Here is a 23,223-nt window from a genome sequence, read left to right as displayed (position 1 = left end):
GGGCTCCCCACCACTCCCTAAGTACGTTTCCAGTGGTGCCCTGTCCCAGTAAACATCCAAGAGCTCTCTGCGTTCTGAAGGGTGAGCACAGCCTGAGCTTTTGGAGACGCTAAGTAAGAAGAGGATGCTGTAGTGACATGGAGAGAAATTACTGGAGATCTACCAGGAGAAAAGCTGACGCTTTTTACAAAGAAACATAAATGTCAGCATGTTTCTCTGAGCAGCTAACAGTACAGCGTGGCAGCCAGCTATCAAGCAGCTGCTCTGGGGAAAACACCAGAGCGCAGCTCTTTTGCATACTTTAAAAAATAGTTTAAAAGCAATGCAAAGGCCTTTTGAAGCTTGGACATCCCACCTACCTTGTGTTTCTCTTACTTTTCAGACTGTTAATTTATGTTTTGTTGAATACTTCTGTTTTGTGTCACGGCACTTTGTTGGTGCATGAGCACAGGGGAGCAAAGTGAACTAAGCAGCAATGTGTAGGCATATACTTTGTGGATTATGCGCAACCCTGACAAATAATTGACAAATAATCTGACTTCCAAAACCAGAACAAATACACTTGAAAACATAAAAGTAAATTAATTGAATTATTTTCCCAGACATATTTGAAATATTGCATTGTCCAGGGTATTTATTGATCTGGTAAGTATAAATCTCCTGGGTGAGTCTATTTGATCATGGAACAATGTTGTCAGTTTGCCACAGTGCTCTCAGATTACCAATATACCAGATTTACAGATTTGATCCTCTCCACCAGTCTTTCCATAGCTTGGACAAATATTTCTTTGGAGTTGCTCGGGAAAACCTGTAATTGCTCTGAAACACCCCTTAGCAATCATCCAATCACTTTATTCTCCAAATACCAGCTCAATGAAAGGACTTTCATGTCAGAAGGCACTGTATATAGAAATTCCAGTAACAAAAATACTGTCTTGAAAATCATAACAAATTCAAAGTGAACTTTTCTTTGGTTTTACCTAGTGGTTAGTCCCCAAAATGTGCTAGCAGGCTGACTAGTCATGCAAGTGAAATAGGCTATAGGGTCTATTAAAAATGACTGGTGTTGGGTAATTTCTGTACACAGAACGGATTCTCCATAAATTGTGTACATACTAAGTGACAGGGGAATGTACTCCAAGAATTTAGAGAAATCCAGTTTACAACTTCCCGTTTGTAGGACTTAGAAGTTAAAGCAGCATTTCGGACATTTCCATGCTGTATGCACAGGAGAAAGTTGTAAATGCGAATTCGGAAGAGGCATGGGCTCTGTACTGTGACCAGGGGAAGGAAATAGATGTGCATAATGTGACACTGCAGACAGCCTTGTAATCTTGAGTAATGGGAGTACATGCAGGGAACAAGGGAGGTGTTAGGCAAAACCCTGACAAAATCGGTTGCTTTGTCTTGCTATGTGGTCTTGCCAGCTGAAGATAAATGGTTTCATGGACACATTGATGCGTTTAGTCCAGTAAGATGCTGTAATGCAGTTGGAACAGGTAAATGATCAATATTTTCACTTTTCACTCCCAAGACCAAAGAATAGTATCAAACAGGTGTGGAAATCGATCGTCCTTCACCTATCTGCCACCAGCTCCTGTCAGAATGAAAGGTTGTCTAAAACAAGAAGTCCTTCTTAGTGAGACGGGATATGTAGAATCAGGACAAAATATTTAATACATGTCACAGGTACTTGACCAAGTGCTAACTGTTTTGCTGAGGGCTTCAGGAGCCACTTCTGGTGGTAATTAAAATGATATTTGAGACAGTCCACTCAAATGCTGCTTCTGATCTGGGGCTTGGAGCCCCAGGAATGCAGCGTGGCGATAGCCTCTGCTTTCCTTTGTGCTGTCTGTTGGATCTATGGAGGATAATGAAAAGTAATGTGGCAAGTTTTTTTGGTAGCTGCTGGTGTGTATTTTCAGAAAAAAATGCGAAGGCTCCCAGCTGAAACTCTCTTTAGGAATTTGAACACTCTGGAGAGATGAGCTGATGAAACAGTTGTTTGTCATTCCAACGCCTGTACCTCTCTTTATTTCTAGTAACAGTTACACATAAGCTGTGCTAGGCTTGCTTTTTGTTTTCTCCTCACTCTGAGTATTTACCAACTTCTGAACTTGAAGGATATTGAAGCAAGATCTTTACGCTAATGAAATAGCTCACTAATTATGCTGTCACAGGCTTTAGATACAATTTGCACAAATATACCATACTCTGATGACTAGAAAGCTTTGTCACCTGCCCTTCAGCAATAAATAAATAAGTAAAAAAAAAAGTCATGAAGTCATTAGTGCATAAGCATGGCTACCATAGCAGATCAATAAATGATCTGTTCGGGTCGCTGGATATCTGTCACCAACACACGTGTAACTGCACAGGCTCCGGCGTTTGCTGGCAGCTGCTGAGCAGGGCAGCGCCTTTCCCCCTGTGCTGATTAGCAGATGCACATTCTCGGCTCTCTCCCCTAATTGTAGCAACAGTGCTGCAATTTTCTTCTGACATATTTTTCCTAAACAGGTCATTATAGGTGACTGGGCATCTCACACATACCAGCAGGTCTTAATGCAATTGCTAGGAAAATTTCCTTAACAGTGAAGTGTTTCTCGCTTCAATACTAGTGCCTTTAAAAGTGAAGCAAACTCATGAACTAGTAAAGTGGAAAGATGACCAGTTTGAGAAAGTCGCTCAGCAGTGACTCAAGATGGATATTAACCTCTGCTGGTGTTCTCTCTTCTTTCCCATCCCAGGCCCTGATCTCTCTCTTGCTGCTGCAATTAGCAGTGATAGATTCTGTCGTGAGTAGCTTGCAGAAAGAGCTGCTCATGGAGAAAAGGCTGAAGGACTAAGGCCTTTGTGGACGGGTGTATGGCAGCTAGCTCGTGTGTGTCAGCGATGTGAGACTTACAGCCTGCTTCAGAGGTAGACTGAATACTGGGGCTTGATACAGCAAGCTGAATGCAGTGTGTTGGATGAAAATTTAGGTGGGGGTCTTATTATGTATCACAGGTCCACAGAATGCGGCGTTATGTGCAGTCTGCATTCTGTGTCAAGTAGCTGGTGCTAATTCAAGCCTTCCCTGTAAAACCAAGAGTCTGATTCAGATTTTTGGCCAAAAATGGGTCAAACTGCCTTGCTTTAGACTTTTTTTTTTTTTAGTAGAGCAACACACAGCATTTTAGCTTCCCCAATTGAAAGAAAAACAATACCTGTGACAGTATTTGATCGCTTCTGACAATCCCACAGACTGTAGGTTGGCTGGGTGTGCTGCTGGTGTCGGGTCCAGGCTGTGAGCTGCACCTGCGGCTGGTCCAAGGTGCCAGGGGTGGCTGATGCTTGACCACCGGGCTGTGCGGCCCTTTGGCTTGCAGCTGAGGAGTTCTCTGCTTTCCTGATTATTCTGTTATTTAAATATTACAATAAATGCACGTGAAAGGGAAATGATTTGCTGTGACAGTTCTTATTCACTGGTTCTTCCTAGCAGCTAGTGCAAGGTTTACAGTAAATCTAGGAAATACTGATGTCTATTGGCATGCCAGTGGGCGTAAGACCAGAAATCACTTGAAACGATTTCTTTTGGTACAAACACAAGCAGGAATGGCAATGTCTCACTCTGTGTTGAGTTCTGACGTGTTTGAGTTTGGCAGATGAGGGAGGACGGAGCAGACTCGGAGCTTTGGTTTCTGCATCCTCCTGTGGGAAATGTTCTGTGGCTGAGCTGGCACGGGCTGGGAAGGAAGCATGGCAAATGGTTCAAATGAAAAGCAATTTTTTTTCCTTTTTTAAGCATCTGCCGCAATACATAAGACCACACTGTGATGAAACACATCAGGCAGCTGTGGTAAAAGATGCTGCTTTAGTCCTTTTTGTGTTGGAGGAGTGGCAAGAGTAAAATTCCAATGCGAATCTTTCTCAAGGACATAAAGGATTAATATGCTTTAAAGTAGGCACCATTAACTTAGAAATAGATTTTCCGGGTTTGAGTATGATGAATATTGCAGTGGAAAGATTGCAAATAATGGTGTTTTTCTTTTCCAGCTTGTTTCTGAATTTTGAGATAACCTGTTTACAGGACAGTTACATCTTGCAGAGTCTGGAGAGCTGCTGTGGTCTTACGTGCTGAAGTAGCCATGCATGCTTCCATTTTGCAGGGTTATTTTAAGTTCTGGTGGTTGCATGGCATCACAAACGTCTTTGCTGGTTGCAGGAGGCAACCTGGAGGCGGGCAGCAAGCCCCCAGGCTGGCAGCAGCTGCCCCGGGTAGGACACTGCCTTCAGGAGGGGCAGCTGGAGCCAGGGCCACATCCTGTTTCTGACATCTTCAGGGGACAAGCATCTTTGCAATTTGTCCCTTTATTTTTCTGAGTCCCCAGCATGTTTGGTTTGGTTTTAAATGGAGTAGATTGTGTTCTGCCAGCTTGGTTAGTAACTCGGATACTTGCTGCTGGGGGCCCGCTGCAAAGCCAGGCAAGGACAGAGCTGCCAGCTCTGTGCACCGCGCACCCTCCCTCTGATGGCACTGACGCTGCTGCAGGAGTGGAGTGAGCGTGGCACGTCCTAACCCCTGTGCGCCTGCTTATTTATTTATGCATTCCGATCCATAATAGCATAATAACACACTTGAAACAATGCGATAATTATTTCACTTCTTGGGTGGTTAAAATTAACTGTGCTCATTGCATATTTATTCTGTAAAAAGACACAAGATGTTTAGTAATTGCCCAGAAATTCATTATCTGGATAATGTTCTGTTTCTAAATGTGTATTGCATGACCATTAATCTGTGCCAACAGCAAGCACGCAGCAATATCTGATGTAATTAGTTTTTCCTGTACATGCCAGAGAGAACATCTGGGCTAATTGTGTGTTGTTGACAAAAGTTGCTATTCTGATGGGGGTCCCTGTTTGTTTGCACATATAATGAGCGTGTGTGCACATACTCGTGATGTCGGATTATCCTCAAGCAAGCTGATAGCTCCTCCTGATGAGATGCTCTTGTTGGCTTGTTACGGGGGTCATGCTCACAGTGTCTGTGGGCAGCTTTAGTAAGTATTAGGAGAAATAATATATTCTCCTTTCAAACAGAAAACAAACAAACTGGTAATACTGTTTCTTCTCCTTTGTTTTACCAGCCTCCACTGGTCCAAGCGATTTTCAGTGGTGATCCAGAAGAGATTCGGATGTTGATCTACAAGACCGAGGATGTCAACGCCTTGGTATGTAGCTTGGCATATGTTTGTGCCTGGGACATGCAAGTGCCATGCCTATGAACTCCTGCAATGCTAATATTAATCATGTCCTTAGCAATTAACACATAACAGAATAGAAAATATTTGGAAGTTGGAGATTCAGGGCTTGAATGTAATCCTAATTATTAGTCTGAAATATAATTATCTCCAGCAGGTGGTTTTAAATTTTCTAAATATATGGTAATTATTCCAAATGTGCAGGTTACTCAGGGACACTGTTTTCTTGTGTACTGAGAAAATGAATGAGAACAGCTGAAAGCTGCATATTTTTACTCTCTGTAGAGTTTCCTTTTTTGAAGAGCCTCTACAGAACAGGAGCTTTTATTCAGCATCTGACTATGCTTGAAATAAAGTTTCACTATAGGTCTCTGCAGTGAGAGTAAGGAAGCAGCATTTTGGCCATGATTTGCCCACAGAGGAATTGTCATTCTTCAAATTGGCTTGTTCTAGACAGAATGATGGTAAGCAGCTGCAAACATGTAGTAGCTAATTGTTTTAACAGTGAAAAAACTCTCCACTTGAACTTGGTCTTTTTGCAGATTTTTTTTTTTGTTTTTCCTTTTTGTTTTTTGTTTGATTTTAGCTTAAATCTGTACTGTTAGAAATGAACCCTGTTAGTCTTGACTGCAGTCTATGGCTTTTGGAATGGTGAGAATATCAAGCAGAACCAGAATGGTGGTTTCCAGGTGCTTCCTGGTGTTTTGAGTCAACCTTCCTTTTCTTCAGGTCTTTCTCTGCCATAAAGCTGTTGGTTTATTCATAGCTAATTCCAGCAGTTTAGCCTCGTGTAGCCTTCGCACTGCAGCTTGTGCAGGCAGTGGTGTCCAGACATCTGGTTCAGAGATGTGGATGGGCACAGAAGTGAGCCCGCTCAGGTCTCTGTCAAGTGGAAGGAATGATTTGCTGCTGGTTTTCATGGGGAATCTGTTCAGAGAAAGAAGACCTTGACATTACCTGTTCCCTGTGATTCATTTCCTGGGTGTTTTCTTGAAATAACTTCTCAGAACTGCTTGTTTAAAGCATCACCTACCTTGATTTTCCCCTGTATTTCTTTTCCCTGATGGTCTTACAAATAATATAAAATATAAGTATTAAAAAAATCTAGATGAATATGATAGTCCTACTTTTTCCTCTGCGTTTTGTGTTAGGTTTTCAAAATAGCACTTCCTGTACAGGGCTATTGTAGGCTTCTTAAATGTTTTTCTATCCTTTGGCTGCAAGTGTGCTAGTGATCGTTGCCTGGGAGATGCTCTCATCTGTCAGGGTGCAATGTTAAATGAGGAATATGTATTTTATAGCTGAGTAGCATAGTACATAACAGAAAAAATAACTGAACTTGAACAGTTTTGCTCAGAATCACGTTTAAGTTAATAAAAGTCCACTCAAGAATGCTTTGGCTGAACAGCTATTTTGTCAGAAGCAAAAAAGCAAACCGTTCTTTGGAGTAATTAGGAAAATACTGGGCAACACAAATTCTGAAGATTGGGTTTTTAATAGCGATTGCAGAAAAGTGTGAAATGCTGGAACTGTCATTAAAGAAAGATCAAATGATAGCTTGTTCCTTCCTCCTGTGCTGTCAGCTGGCAATTTGCACTGCGTGCTTACATTTCTATTTTCAGGGCGTTTTTAATTACTTCCATGTTAGTGTTTCTCTAGTGCTTGGGTGTTCATGTGAGAGGAAACTCTGACACTGTTTGGCAGTGATTAGTCCTTTGCTGATCGTTTTGGTTAGCCGTGTCGGTATTGAAATAGTTCGAATGCAAGTAGGAGAGGGAAATAAAATAACCTCCTTTTTTTGCAGCAAGCTTTGAGGATTTCTGAAGTTTTATAGATGGTATTTTGGAATCTACAGTGAGAGAGGTATGAGGCAGGCAGAAGTAAAAGGCCATGAAGAAACTGTTGAACATTGGTGAGATGTGCACATCTGTCCTAAGAGACAATTAACCTCAGAGGAAAGACTTTAGAGCAAATCAGGGGTTTAGAAGATTACCCTTTTTTTTTTTTTTTTTTTTTTTAAGAAGATTACCCTTTTTTTGGTCTGGCCAAATAAATCAAATCTTTCCAAGTCCGGAAGCGTATGTTTATGAAAACGGCTGCTTTCTGGATGCTGCTATAATTGTGACTTCTGTCTTGCCACGAAGTGCAAGTCGCAACCGTTTGGCTCAGAAGCTGTTTCCAGTTCATTCTGCCACTGCAGCAGTCGCTTTGACCTCCCTGGTTCCCTGCTCTGCCTGGGGGAGCGTGATGCTACTTGTGCAGAGCACCGCGTGGGCAGCCTTAAGCTTGGCTGGCAGTGAGCGACCCCCTGCTGCTGTCCCCCTGGCTCCAGGGAAATACCAGGGGGAATTTTGGGGAGTGCTTTTTTTTCACTGTGGGAGGAGAAGGAGGGAACGATGCAGAGCCTTGAGTTCATCTAGGGATTATTCTGTGTCTACTGGTAAGATTGATAGTGCCTGTAGCTGTGCAGCACCCTTTATGTGCAGAGTTCTGACTTCCTACTAAACTTTTCCCTTTCTGTAAGATGTTAATTTTCATCTCAATCTATCAATTTCCCTTCAAAAACAAAGTCAAACAAAAAAGGCAAAAAATCTTTCCCATATTTTTACCCATAACTGATGAGATGTTTGCAAGCCAAACCAGATGCTTCTTTCTCTCTGTTTTTCCTCTTTATCACCTAAGCCTGTTTTTCTTCTGGGATAAAACCCTAAAAAACAAAGTTTATGCACAATTTTGGTTTCCCCAGAATGATTCCTGTTGCATTCATATTTCTGGGAAAATAAATAATACCTCCCTGCCCCCACGCTGAGGCTGTTGCAGGCCACGTCCACTTTCCCTTTGTTTAATTGCTTCTGTTTCTGGTCATGGGCATGGGTGCTGGTACTGCCTCCTGGGCTTGCTCCATGCTCGCTGCCCTGCCAGCTGGAGAAGCTGTTTGTCCATGTCAAGAGCTTCTCAGACAAATGCTCCCTCACCCGCTTGGGTCAAAACGAGATAGGTTAGGAGGATGTAACGGATTAGCTGAATTTGGCTCGTTTTCATTCATCAGAGCTGCAGAGCCAGCAGATGCAGGCGGGCTGAAGTGACTGGTGCTGGGCCAGGCTGGAGCCGTGTCGAGGTGTAAAGGTGCTTGGCATTGCCTGCCCGCTTCCAGCTGCAGAGCAGGGCTGCAGGGGGCATGAGCAGAGGCTACAGGGCCCTACCCAAGGGGCACGCATTTAGAGGGAGCTTTGTTACTGATAAAGAAGGCAAGAAAGAGGCCCTTACGAAGAGGTCTGGATGGCTGCAGTTTATTACTTCTTTTTCTCATCCTACTTTTGCAATTTCGCTAAGCATGCTTTTTGGGATGGTGAGAGTGCTTGAGGGTGCAAGTGTGCACACGTTTCAGATTCTGAGCCCGAAAGGCCTCGCGTGCTTTGGATAGCTGATGTGGAAAACAGCTTGTCGGTTGGTTTGGAGTGACACGCTTGACTTGGGACAAAGGGAGAAAGCCATGTGGTATTTCAGTCATCTTGGGAACCAGATGCTCATCTCTGCTCACGTCCAAGGAATGCTGATTTTCTTTTTGGCACTGTGGAGTCTCCCAGGAGATAAAGCTATTTTGGAAGTAAGTGATCTTCTTCTGGAAGTGCTTCTGCCATGTTAGAAAGCCTTCTGAAGGAGTGAATGTATTCCAGAACTTCGGAAAGCCTCTGCGTTAACACAGTGTGACAGTTCAGTACAAGCTCTTAAATTAAGTGGGAAACACTGGAGAATTTTCTTGTTTTCTACAGAAGGAAATTTTGAACAACTTTCAGGAATTTAAGGACATTGAATACTGAATCTGTATTGGCATTTGTGATGCAAGAGAATCAGCATGATTTTTATTTACAATAAATACTCTTCTTTAAAAATATATAGCTAGAATTTGTGGTATTTTACAAAATAACATTAGACTTGCAAAGAAGACTCTGCTGGATTTTGATCCATTACCTGCTTTGAGATACAGGCTGTGCTGAGGAGAAACTTGGCCTGTTCCTTAATGTGCCCAAATGCTTTGTGTATGCTGGTATGATTCATGTGAGCCACTGTTCTGCAAATCTTCATGTGTGCTGGGGCTCTGATCCAATAAAGCACTTAAGGGGTTGCCTAATGTTGAGCCTTATCAGTGTCACTGTGATTGCTTCAACAGTTGAAGCATGTGTTGAGTGCTTTTCTTGTTGAGGCCTTCTGTCCTTGATTGCCTATTTGTTAAATTCTTAATTTCCTTTCTTTGTAGTTTAAAAAATAAAGAAGTACAGCTAACGTTATCATGCAGCATCATCTTCTCTGTGAACTAGTGAAGCCCCTAATACAGTTTTGGGAAGAGAGTATGTATCTCAACTTAGAATAATTTATTTTAGCTATTGTTTAGCTTATCTGCTGTCTCTTACGGACCTTTTGTTCCTTAAGAACTGCACTTGAAGCAGGTCTGATTATTTGTCTTAGTGCTATTTGTAACCATTTTATTCTTTTCCCCTCACCCCTTTCCTTGCCTTATGATGGATTGTCAGCTTTGGGGGGTACCGGCAGACCCCTCGCTGAAACATCAAACTTCCTTTTTATTCCCTTCTCTGTTTGTAACCAGTCTTTACATCAGTATTAGCTACTTATTTCTGGTGCTCCTTTTACTGCTGTCACGTCAGAATGGCAGCTGTGGTTGGACATCCCATAGCGTCTGGAGCAGATGCAGCGCCGGTGAGCTCTTTAGACCGTGCTGAAGTGGTTGGTGGCTCTCAGGAGGATGCCAGGAGCGTGGTTTGACGGGCAGGCAGGTGCCCTGGTTCCTCTGTGTTTCTTTCAGCCTTGTGCAGAACATAAACAGGAACTCGAGAGTTTTCCCCTGCTGAGTTGCTCAAGGCTCAGCTGCAGGCGTTGTGTTGGCACTTCTCCCTGCTAAAGTCCAGAAAACGCTGCCTGGGGGGCCCTCATGTTTGTTGCTCATTTTTCCACACCATGCATTGTTTCTTTTTTCTTTTTTTTTTTTTTTTTTTTGCCTTCTGATAGTTCACATGAGGATGAATTCTGCTTTGTGCCTGGCTCTGATAATTGGAGAAATTTTAGCTTTATGCCTAAAACTTGGAGAAATTAAGCTTAAATGCAGTAGCATGATGAAAACCTCTCTTTACTGAAGACTTGATTCTCGTTTTCTTTGACATAATTTTGCATTGATTTTAAAAAGTGAAAGCTGAGATTATTTACAGGTAGATACTGCTTTGGTAGTGGAAACATTCGTTCTTTTGTTGTTACATGTTTGCTACATGAAAGCATTTCTGTTTCAACGTCCTTTCCTCTCTGGATTATCAAATATCTGTTAGATTTACAATTTAGTATAAAATATTGCTTATTATCTATAAAGCACTGCATAGCCTAGCTTTTTTTGATATAGAAAATTGTTGGTTTTGTGTTGCTAACATTCAACTTCAAACTGTTCAGCTCTGTTGCAAATCCTGGCTGGGTTGCAAGAAGCTGCTGTAAATTTTTTCACTGACAGGTACAATAGCTATTACAAAGGCTAAACTGTGCTATGAGAGATCTGTGCATTAAAATCAACAAGCTAAAAATAAATAAAACCAATTCTATACTTGTACAAGTGTTTGGTTATTTTTAGCATGTTTTGTGTAGTGGATAGCCTTAGGATAGGTGATAAGAAGCAGTATTTATGAGAGTTTATTAAAGTTATCTCAGTGTGTACTCATGCAGCCCTTAAGAGCTAGTCCTTGGTGGATCGCAGCACAGCAGAGGTCAGTGAGCAAGCAGTGCACAGCCAGATTGGTCAAGGTGAGGCTGTAGTTCTTGTTGTCATAATGTGGACATACAAGAAAATCCAATTTGTTATTTCAGTTTCTGGGAGGTCACTCATTGGATGTGGAGCTCTTTTGGGAGTTTGGTCCTATAGAGCATCCACTGCTTCTGATTGTGAAACAGAAAAGGGAGGGTTGCTTCATATTGTTTTAATTTACCTGCCACGTGGGGAGGTGAGGTTCTGAGAGAGATCTTTTCCCCGACCTGTGACAACCAGGGCATCCACGTAATTGGTCTGCAGCATGTCACGTGCATGCCTAACATGCAAGATCAAAATGTACTGCAACAGGATTTGAGGACTGTGTACATCATGTGTGGTTGAAAACAAAACAACAAAACAAGACACCAAACATACAAATACAAGAAGCAAACATAGTAATAAACAACAATGGCTCTGTGCCCTGCACTTGATGGAAAACAATTTTCAGCATTCACATGACAAATGACTCTGCCACACTGATTTGTTCACATTTATAGCATACTTTGAAGATGGTCCAAAATAGCTTGAGGCTGATGACCTCTTGGGCATGTTAAAAGAGATATTTTACTTGACAGGCTCAGAGAGATGTTTCAGGGAGAAAGTGTAAATACCAGTAGGATTTTTCTGCTGGTATCACTCACAGTTGTTGAATTTGTTACCGGTTTACAGTATCAAATTATGGTAGGTTGTAATTTAATAAGTTTGATTGGTAAGTCTCTTAGAACTTTATGTATTGGTGGTTAAAAAACATGGCTATAGTGTGATGCACGGTATTAGCTGTGCTTGTGATTTGTTTCCCGTATTGTCATGTTTATTTATTTATTTATTTATTTTTAAAGCCCTATGTTCTGGAGTCATCTGAATAAATCAGTATTTTTTATTTTTTTTATTTTTTTTTAATAAACACTGTATTTATATCATGTGAAATTAGGAAAGTCAATCTTGAAAATGTGACTCCCTAAGCCTGAAAATGACAGAAATCAAATAAGAAATATGTGAGTTTTGGAAATTGTATGCATGATAAGGTATAGTTCCTCGAAGTTTAAGGATGCAGACCTGGCTGTTAATCTTTTCTTTACTTGTGTTTAAAGGTTGATCTATGTGTACAAGTCCATTTTGGGCTGTTCTAACCAACCAGACTAAGTGGTGTGCAGTAACCTTTCTGAAATACGTTACTGCAATTTTTAGCGGCAAATCTTTCTGAAAGAGACACAAGGGTTATATTTTTCTTCATCTACAGATGTGTTCTGGCTTTGCAGAAGGAGCACTGTGATGTGATAGAGATTTGATTTAGATTTGATTTGATTTTATGTACCTGTAGGAAGGATATCAGAGTAAATATTTCTCTGCAAGGTGTGGTGGAACCCAGTGATAAGAAAGGTGAGGATTATTGGGAGAAAGTGTGTTAGCAAGACCTTGAATTTTGTTCTTTTGCTAGTTGAGACTGTATTTCTAATGATAAATGGAAATACTGGGGGAAAAAAAAAAAAGCATTACTCATTAATAGTAATGCTTAATACTAATGCTTGCAATTATCAGCCATGTTTTCTAACTGGACCATCTGTGGTTTTGCAGGATGCTGAGAAGCGAACTCCTCTTCATGTTGCATCATTCCTTGGGGATGCAGACATCATTGAGCTTCTCATTTTGTCGGGTAAGTAAGCCTCCCTTACTGTTGTTACTGGGTAAATTAGCTAATTTTAATACGACAAGAAATAGCCAGTAAAGCATGTGGGAGTGAGCTTTGTGTAGTACATATTGCTGAGTTCCACAGAGATGGTTGCAGTTGTTTACAAACTTACAAAATGTATTTAAATGTGGTGGTACAACTATAAAAGGTGTATCAACTAAGTGAAATTAACAAACAAAGCAACTAGTTTTTAAAAACTCTGAAAGCATTCAAACTGATAATATTTGTGTATTCAGAAACATGCTGAAGTACGTGTTTGAAATGTGGGCTCAAGTCCTGGAGCACAAGCCAAGAATTTTTGTTAGGCAAAAATGATTATAGAATAATAGTAGAAAGTTCTGAATGAGTTTGAATAAATAGTAAGTGGTATTTACATTAGAAACATGCTTCTAAAAGTCAGGAAGTTGACTTGGAGAACAGAAACTTTGCAGCAGGATGTATCTACACAACAACTTGGAAATCAGTGAGAGAACAGTTATCTTTTCCAACAGATTGATACTAATGGGTAAGTTTTTGAAAGGCATGAATATTTTGTGTGTAGTCCCTGAAGAAAAGAGAAACTTGTCAAAAAAAAGCTTCTCTAAGCAACAATATGTTCTTAGCAGAGACAGGTATGTGTGTGTGTATACATTTGTGTATATATATAATATATATATGCACAGGATATTTTGTATGTGTACATTCTCTTAAGATACTTTGCTCAAAACCAAAGTATATTAAACGTTATCTCTAACTGCTTAGGTCCTCCCTTAAAAAGCATCCCCTTGTTAGGGTATTGCCAAAAAACTCGGCTTGTATGTTGTCATCTAATGTTTTGGAATGACAAATCATGAACAAAAGTAATCTATTCATATCTCTGTGTGTGGAGTCTGATAGATGTTTGGCTATAGGGGCTCAAAATACCTCTTTTTTATTTATTTTCTTATTTTGTGTGTGTGTGTGTGGCATAAAGACTGAAATACAATCTTAACAGTGCAGTAAAAGTCAACAACACCCCTATTTTAATCTCATGCTGACACTGCTAATTTAATTTGCTCTAGATTTTTTTTTCCAGCTTGTTATAGGAATGTAATGCTAACCTACCTTTCCAGGAGCACTGTGAAAAATAATCATAAATATTTCCAAACACTTTCAGTGACACACACGTGCGCATGCACACACACACACAAGTCAAAACAAAGCATAAAGGAGATTTCTCTTGATTTCTCTCAAGAAGTACCCTTAATTCATGGTAAACTTGCTTGCAGATTTCAAAGGCAATGTTTTCCTAAACTGGGGAACTGTAAGGATAAAGTTTATGTTGGTTTAAGGGTGTTGGATTGAAAAGAACCTTATGGTACACATGTCTAACTCCTTGCAAGCAACCTTACTGTATGATTCTTGCTGTGTGATGCTGTAATTTGTGGTTTTACAAATGATTAGACTGCCTCTTCAGATGACTTGCATATTCTTTTTAGAAAGTTATTTAAGAAATACCAATCCTGTGATTTTTAGATACCACCTAATTTCCTTGAATCCGAGAGTAATTCTGGGTGGAAGGGATTTCTGAAGGTTACTTGATATAGCTTGTAAAATGAGGTTTGTAGCCCAGAACAAATAGTTCTGTGATCCATGAACTGGAAGAAAACAAGCTTTCTGCAGATTTGTACCCTACATTTTCTGTTGTCCAGCAGGGTAAAAATGCCAACTGAAGCTTTCCCGTGGTTGAGGTATTCAAAGCCTTTGACTTTCCTAGGTGCTCTGGTATCTAGCATGGGTTGCACTACTGATTCAGTCTTTTCTCTGAAGTTCTCATGGTACATGTAGTAGATTAACACTAGCTGTGTGTATGTCCAAGGGCCTAAGACTGAAAAGACCAAGCTTTTTTTCTCGGCAGTAACATCATAGACAATGCAGCTGTATACGTGGCAGTGCCTTGTGCCCGCAGTCCCACTCCATCTGCAGGTTCTGCTGCTTCCTGGTCTTCAGCTTTGCTGCTCACCTCACCTCCGCTCTCTGCCTGTATTGCTTTTCTTTTGTATAGCCCTTCTTGTCTCCTTGTTGAAAAATGCAGTGGTGCTTAAAAGAGAATGATGGAGGAACAGATATTCTAATGGGTGCATGCAGACAGTACAAATATGTTCTTCTGGATTACCAGCCTAACTTCAAAAGGTGAAGGCAGAAAAAAAAAAGGAGAGTTCGGTTTACTATACCTGTGTGTTTTCTCTGAATGTTTTTTGGACTGTTTCAAGTGTTCTAATTGTTTAATGAGTATAGTTTGACATCGTGCATCAGATCCTTCCGCTCTAACCCTGATGGCAGCAAAATGATTTAGATGAACATTCTTCTGCTGATGGGTTGTGCTTGGATGTTTTTTCAACGTGTTCGATGCAAACAGATTTTTATTCACTAGGAGATAAGAGTTAATAAACTTAATCTGCGCGTGTGTTCTTGCAGTGTATGTTGTTTGTAACATACTGGTATTCCATTGCTGCCTGCCTTTTTTTCAAGTTTTTCAAGTAGCAGCACAGGCAATAATAGCCACCTAAAGTGAAAAGCGAAGCAGTTCTGCCCATTTTTCCTTTGAATCCCAATGGCATTACACAACATCCTGATGAAGGCAGGGTACATTCTGCATCTTGTTTTCCATTGTGTTCCTAATGAGGAAAAGGGACTTCATCGTGTTCTTTTAGATACTTTGTTCCAGCACCTCTCTGCCAAAATGTTATACACAGGCTCTAGGGTTTCTCTGGTCACAACACAAATGTAGGTGATATATCTTGCCTTTTTATGATTAAGTGAATGGAGAAAAACTCATAATGTGGGCTTTTAATAATTCTATTTTGTGTCAGTGAGGCAGCGCTGGAGTTCAATCTGAAGGAACTGTGTGGGGGTCATTCCCAACTAACTCAGCATGTGTCAAAATTAATCTTGTGTTGTATGTTCTACCTACTGATTGTCCTGTAATATCTGAACTATCATTACTCATGGTACACAGCAGTACTTGCATCCAAGAGAAGGTTTGGAGGTTTGTGAGGCTTGGAGGAGCAGGTTTGTGAGTTATTATAAACACCTTGTTGTTACTGGAATCTGGCAGTGAACTAGGCTCTGAAGAGAACAGCAGCATCTTCCTTTTGTTTCACCTCTTCATTTGGAAAACAGTGTTTCATAAAAGATTAATCTGTTCATAAAATTAAGTTACATAAGAAGAAAAGCTTTGTTGTTGGACAAAAAATAAGAAGGTGTTTTCATGGAGAGGAAGCACAAAAATGCTCGCTGTAAGGCTCAAACAATAATATTCGCAGCCTGAGTAAAAGCTGAGAGAGCTAGCAACCCATTGCATTTTGTATAGGGCTCAGGAGAGAAATTAAATAAAACATGCACATCTAAGATTTGTGGCCCATGAACCAGTGGCAGCGCAAATAAATGTGGTGTCTAATGAATAAAGCTTCTACCCAGGTGTTTGGACTCATACCAGAAATGGCTTTCTAGCCACTGAAATGGAATCTGTTTGGAATTGATACAGGAGACGCAGTGCCAGGTCCCTCAACTAGCATAAATCATCCCAGCCCATTAAATGTTAGGGTTAGGTGGGTTTACATCAGCTCAAAGGTCTGATCCATAGCCATGTGGTTCAAACTGGAGACGTGCTGTGAGGTTTTTCTAGGCTATATGAAAGCTGGCTATACGGAACTTTGAGATCTTTCACTTCCTCCCTGTCAAGAAGGAGAAGGAGCAGAGTAACTGCCTCACGTACGTGAAGCTCCTTATGATGACACATTCACGGATGTGTCAGAACTGTCCGGATAAATCCAAGCTCCATTATCATGCGTGCCTGTACCTCTCCCCCTCTTGGGCTTTGAGCTGGTGCTGAGGGCATAATGTTTGAGCTCAGTTCCCTACAACTTGTTCTCCCCCTCCCACACGAACTTGTGATCTGGGCAATGTTATCATGCCTCACTTTGTCAGGAGGCTCTGAGCTTTTTGGCAAGATGTTTATGCACTAGGGATGCGCATGCAATGTTGACAGCCATCTCCAATAAATTGCACGGTAGACGAGGAGAAGGACAAACCCCAGCATGCTTTGGAAAGGTTCCTGGTAAGCCCTGGCATGCAGATTTGGAAGTGAGACGGTCACACACTTGGCAGGTTCTGGGCCATCCTTAGCAGGGGGAAGGCACTGCCCAATTTGAACTCGCATTCAGGGCTTTTTCTTTTATGGCAGGCTAAAGAGTGAGAGAGTTGGAATGGCAGATTCCAAGTGACTTCGACTTAGCTCTGAGGAGATCTTGTCAAACCTCCTGTTTCTGTCACATAGGTGTTCCCCGGCTTTTAGGTTCACTTGCTGACATCTAGCTCTACTGTTTTGAGTCCCAATTTCATCTACTCTGTTACATATATTTGTGTGTGTGTGTTGATTTTTGGCTTATATTGTGTATCTTTCTGCATGTGGTGGTGGGTCATTCCTTTTATTTTCACGTGCCTGTTGCTGTGTTTCATAGCAGGGGCTGGAAAGGTGCACATTATTGATGTTTTTAATAGGATAGGGAACAGTCTCCTTCATCTGTTGATCCTTCCTAATTTCAAAGATTTAGACTGCAGAATCTAGATTTATTGGAGACCTGTGGGTTTGGCAAATGTGCTGTATGGAGAATTATAACTCAGCAAGGATAAAGAGATGTTAACTTCCTTCCTGAAAGCCAACATCAGGTTGTTTATTTCTGATCTCAAAAGAACAGAGGCAATTTTAGATTTACTTCCTCTTTTGGCAGAAAAATTTGAGAGTGAAAGATCTCAAAGATTACAGCACAGCCATATTAAAGAAGAGTGGATTACAGAAAGTTTCCTCTCTGTTGATTTTATCTGTGATGTTGTGCATTAGCACATCTACTTCAGCCTCACAGAACGACTCCAGCAGCCAGGCCTTCCTGTCAGGCCCAGGCCCTACGGGCAGAGGGCTGGGGCTGGGGCTGGGAAAAGTTTCTTATCTGGGCAATGTTTTAAGTGGGGATTTTTTGAGGTCTGTGGCTACTTGGAAGGTGTTAAGGGAAAACTTTAAAGGAGCTTGTCTTCCCAAGGAGGACTGGTACTGTGAAGGCCACCATACTCACTGGTTTCAGTGTTACCAGCTGTAGGCCTCTCACGTGTATAAAAGGGTATTAATTATCCTAACTTTTTAGGCTGCTGTAGGAGTGCATTGAAACATGTTAAAGCACATGATCCAGGGTAAAGAATTTCTGGGTGACACTGAGGAAGTGTTACGGGATAGACTTGAAAATTTAAGGTTTTGATTCTTGGACACAGGTGATTTTAGGTACGTTAACAATCCGAGCCCTGAGTTTTCAGAGTTGGGTTTCTGTGTTGCTCAGGGCTTTCAAAGAGCTGTCCCCCAGGGTGTCGCAGGGCATTCAAGTCTGTGAAGTGTAGAGGGTGCCTTTGAAAATGTGAGCATTGCTCCCTGGTGGGTGCCTCCTGTTCTGTCGTTTAAAATGGCAGGTATTTTCAGGCCCCGAAGGTGTGCCTTGGTGCTGGTGAAGCTCTTTGATCATCCTTCAGCTGTTGCCTGCAAGATGCCGCTGGAAAACTAAAAGCTGAATGTTGGTGAAGCAAATAGGCAGTAAAGAGGGAAACGTTTTGAAGCATCTCTTCGGAAAATGTGTGCCTTAGTACACAGGGAACAGTGGCTTCTGTAATAGGCAGCAGCTGAATTGTGCAGCTCTTTAAAAACATAAATCACAAATGTATTCAGCTGTCACGTTGAATTAGGTATGTAAGAGCAATTTTACTTTGTCATATAAAGAGTCCCAAACCACAAAGAGGTAAGGGAATACAGAAAACTGCTGAAGAAGAAAAGGCTGATAACACGCTGTGGATTATTTTATTTATACTGGTAGTGTTTTGCTTTTGTTGTTTTCCTTAGCTCTGTTCTTGGCAGCTACCTTCTTCAGCTTCTTGAAGGGTGAGTGGATCAGTGAAAGGCATGAATAACTTCTGAAGGAGACACTTCCCTATGTTTTCTAATCATCTTTGTATTCTCTGATGCTCCTGGAGTTGGTGAATACTGAGGAATGACATGACTTTGGTCACACTTTGCTACTCTGTACATAAGCCTTTCTGATTTCCTACCATGTGCTTGTGGGATTTGGTGAATGTCCAGAAATAAGCCAAAAGAAAACTAAAGAAAACTTAGTTAAGAAAACAAGGATTAAAAAAAAAAAAAGGCAAGACAAATGCAAAATAAATTTGTAAATGTAAAAAAGAGGCATTTAGTGGCAATCATTAGGAATTCATCCAGGCATTTTGTATCCCTAAAATCCCTATAGGATCACATCAGTGTAACATAAGGTACCTTGGAGTCATCCTGGGTGGAGGGGGCGGTTGCCTTATGCAAATCTGGAGGCGTCTCAGGTAGCTTAGCCTCAGAGTGAGTACCAACATATTTCAATCATAATGGCCTTCTCAAGTAGGTAAAAAAAAAAGGTAGCAACTTCCTTGCTTTATATATAGATTCAGTAGAAAACACGTTGAAACTATTGCTGTCTGTACTATGAGGTGCTTCTCTAGAGGGCAGGTTATGCCACTGGGTACAAAGTTCTGAGGTGAGATGTTGCCTCTGATTGTTGCAATAGCTATGAAAGTGGCTTTCTTTTTCTTGGAGCCAAAAAATTATATCCCAGTTTGTGGTAATCTGGAAGAACTTGTTTCTTCTCTGATTATCTAGCACAATTCCCAATAACCACGGTGATTCAGAGGCGAGTACCTTAATATTCCTGAGAAACAGCTTTCAGAAAGAGCTTCTGATCCAGAGTGTGATTTATTAATTAAAAGATTTTATATGCACTTAAGTTGTGGTGCACAATGGAGCTTAAGAATCCCTTTGTTCATAAAGTTCAAAGGCATGTCCAGGCTACGTCCATAATGTTTGTGCTTCTTTAAATTTTTTCTTCATGTGCCAGGCTTCTCAAACTAGCACTGCTGGCTGTAGGCCTAAGAGGTACAATGTTTTCAGGTTAAGCCCTTTTAAAATTCAAGAGTTTCTCCAGCTCCTTCCACTAGATGTCCTGTTTTGGGGTATCACTTCAGTGGATAGTTTAATATTTCTTTCAAACAAATCTGTCTCATTACAGAAATGTACAGGGTCCATTTCTTTTTTGTAGTCACCCAACACTGCAGTAGTTGTTAAATATCCATTTATCCATTATTCTGGCAAGCTACCCTGAAACCATCCTCTTGCACAGCTGTCTTTTGCCAGAGTGCCCATTAGCACTGAACTGTGGATGAGGCAGATGGGGAGTGCCCTTCATCTCCCTTCTGGTGCCTGCTGAGGAGCACCTGCAGATGCAGAGGTGGGGAGGGAGGCACTTGTTTCCCCTGCAGCCGGCACGCTTCCCCATCGTGTTTTCTTGGTCACATCAAGATCTGCTCAACAGGGAAGCAGCATTTTAACAGACATCCTGTATCTGTTAATCCTATAAATACACACCCATAGGCGCACAAGTACATGCGTACGTACATAAATCCCTACTACAAATCCTGCTTCTGCTGTGTCCCGTGAACAAGGCTGCTCCTGCTAATACTGAGATTTGATAAGTTCCCTTCTTTCTCAATTGTGCGCCTGCGCCTGTCTGCCCAGGAGATGGAACTGCATTTCTAAGGGTAACGAAGTGCCAGAAGAGTCAGCAGAGCCACAAGGAGAGCCCTAAATCCACTTCGGCTGCTGTTACTAGGAAACCAGTTGGGCAATGCTCTTTGTGTCGCACCCAAGGCATGGATGTAACCTCTGCTTGTTTACTTGCAGGCGCTCGCGTTAATGCCAAGGACAACATGTGGCTGACTCCTCTCCACCGAGCAGTTGCTTCACGGAGTGAAGTGAGTAAGATTTGAGTACTCTGCTTTTGCACATAAACTCTTGTTTTGGGAAAAAAGCAAATCATTGAAAGCCACAGTAGGCAGCACAGTGACAAACGGGGAGAACATTTGTTGTGTGCAGGGCCTTCAGCATTGCAGGCAGAGTCCAGCTTTTACCAGTTAATTATAGTTGCTTTTGAGCCTTTGATTTTCCCCCTGTGGGATGCTTTATGTTACTGTAGCAAGTTGTCCTGAGCAACCATCAGCTGGACTGAGTGACCCTGGCTGAAGTGGGGTAGAGTCACCGTGGTCTTCAGGGTCATCATCATCAAGTGGTAAAATAAGGAGGAATAAACCCATACAGATGTGTTCATGCTGTGTACATGTATGTGCCAGGAGGGGAGTGGATGTGTGTGTGTGTGATCCTTACATGTATTACTGCACAGTTCATTTTGGTTAATTGCATTTCAAGGCATCCGTTAGCTTTTCTGTTAATTCACTTGATTCATGCATAAAGGAGGTATGCCCATATTTTTGTACTTGACAGCTAGAAATCTTCTGGCATCATGTTGTACTTTCTCCATTGCTATTTCAAGAAGCAGCAACAGTAACTAACTGGAATGCAGCTCAGGCATGACTGTGTTTTCAACTATATCAGTATTTTGGCTGTCCATTTGGGACCTTCTTCTATACTTCTGTCCTCCTAATACCTCGTTAACAGCAAGCCCAACTGCAGGCTGATTTGGCTGCTGGGGGCAAGGGGAGGGGATGTAGGAGAGACAGAGGGTGGCTGTTTTCCAGAGACTGATGGACTTGAATCACCTCTGTAACAGTCCCAGTGCCTGCCAAGCCTGGAGGCAGGAATCCTGGGCTCGCTTCTGAACTCAGGCATTGTTTGGCTACTGGCTGAGCTTCCCAGCTGCTGGCAGCTACCGAAACCCGCTGAAAGGAATATCTGATAGGATATGAATGCTGTAATGAGACAAAATACAAAAAGCCATGTTGGAAAACAAAGGTCAGACTTCAGCCTTAAAAAACAACTACACTCTTTCTGATTCAGGAATTGCAGTATTTGGTTCCTTCTTTTGGATGTGTCAGAGAACATGATTTTTATTTTTAATCACAGTTCTAACTGAAAACGCACGTCTTCTTATGGGTTTGTCTTTTACTCTTTGGCTGCTGACAGCCAGGTTTAAGATGAGAAGCTCTTCTCTTGTGCTGGCAGTTCTGGTACCCCAGTAAGGCAGCAGGGAAAGGCGTGTGGTGTGAAAGAGTTAAGAGATTTCACTCCGATAACATGGGTTAGCTGTAAAGACTGAAAACAGAGGCTTACGCTATAGCTGTGGACTGGATGCACGTATAGAAATTATGCTAAGAAAAAGGTCTAGCTCATGCTCTCAAAACCAATAAAATTTAAATTTGCCCATAAAGATTTTAATACTCTCTTTGTTAGTCTGATAGAGCAGCAGATCTGCAGATGTAAGCAAAAATGCATACACACTTAAAAAAAAAATAAAATAAATATGTAACTATTATTAGCTTTGACTTTTCAGTCCTTATTGGTTAGTTTTAAAAATTCTCCCTTAACTTTTTCCTTCCTTCATTAGTAGTCAAATTGCATGATTTTTCCTGATGACTTCATTTCACAGCTGGATATATCCCCAGTGAATTATATTTAAATGACTTTGAAAATAGTGGGCCTGTAGCTTAAAAAAATAAAATCCTGTTGTGACATGAACAATATATCATTCTTGGTGTTTGAAGAGATGCGAACTGAGCTAACTGAACAAATCTGTTAGGTGACAGTTCGTGGAGTGGCTGTAGAAAACGTAGAAATTGATTGAGAACAATTGAGAACAAAGAACTAAAACTCCTGGTAATGGGATGTATTGTTGATACAGACTGCAGGCACTCTCTGCGGCCTTTCTAGATACAAAAGTGCTTTTTAAATGTACACATGATGTATTTGTTATTTATTAATAAAATGTTGGCTGGACTTACCAGAAAACTTTTCAGTTTATGGAAAAAGAATAAGGTAGTATGTAGGGCTACAGCTCTGCCACTGCCCAGCTGTGAGTTGTAATTAGCAGGCGAGGCTACTTGAATGCTACTGTGTCCCTGTGGTTCCTTTGTATTTTGTTGGTTTGTGGGGGGAAAAAAAAAAGAAGAGAAGAAGCAATGTAATTTAGAGAGAGACTTTTTAAATCTGACTTGCTTAATGGAAGTTCCATGAGTGGGAGCAGAAAAGAGCTGATGGTAAATTCTCAAGTGAGACAGGCCCTCAAGAGAGAAGAATACATTTTCTCACTGGGAAATATTCACTTTTAACCAACAAAATTAACCTTAAAAGATGTTGTTTGGTCTCAGGCTGACAGAATGGATGTTGCAGTGAAGACCCTTGGCCTGTGCTCAGCCCTTGGGGAGGGAAGGAATGCTAATGGCAACTAGGAACACACACCAGTGTCAACCCTTGCCTGTGATTCTCATGTTTTTGCAAAGCTAAAATTTTGTTTTTAGACATATATATATATTTTTTTCATTTTTCCTGTTTATAAATAAAACGTAGAGCAATTTGCTGTGATTTCATTGTCCAAAATGACATGCTCTTCATTTTTGTAAATAACATGTGTAAGAGGGTGCTCGGATAAGTCCATTCGTTT

At 41.2% G+C, this 23,223-nt stretch overlaps 1 protein-coding gene across 15 annotated transcripts in view; it reads left to right on the top strand.

Moving 5' to 3' along the window:
* ANKRD44 (ankyrin repeat domain 44) overlaps positions 1 to 23,223 on the top strand; it is a 141,696-nt gene that overhangs the window by 60,084 nt on the left and 58,389 nt on the right. For all 15 annotated transcript variants that reach the window (XM_072040574.1, XM_072040577.1, XM_072040576.1 and 12 more), the window contains exons 2-4: positions 5,130 to 5,213; positions 12,622 to 12,700; positions 20,514 to 20,584. In XM_072040574.1, the coding sequence (XP_071896675.1) occupies positions 5,130 to 5,213; positions 12,622 to 12,700; positions 20,514 to 20,584 (234 nt within the window). The remainder of the gene's footprint in view (positions 1 to 5,129; positions 5,214 to 12,621; positions 12,701 to 20,513; positions 20,585 to 23,223) is intronic.

This window comes from Anas platyrhynchos, chromosome 7 (assembly GCF_047663525.1).
Source record: "Anas platyrhynchos isolate ZD024472 breed Pekin duck chromosome 7, IASCAAS_PekinDuck_T2T, whole genome shotgun sequence".
Taxonomy (NCBI): Eukaryota; Metazoa; Chordata; class Aves; order Anseriformes; family Anatidae; genus Anas; species Anas platyrhynchos.
Note: the sequence above shows the minus strand (reverse complement) of the source record. Positions and strands in the feature narration are given on the sequence as shown.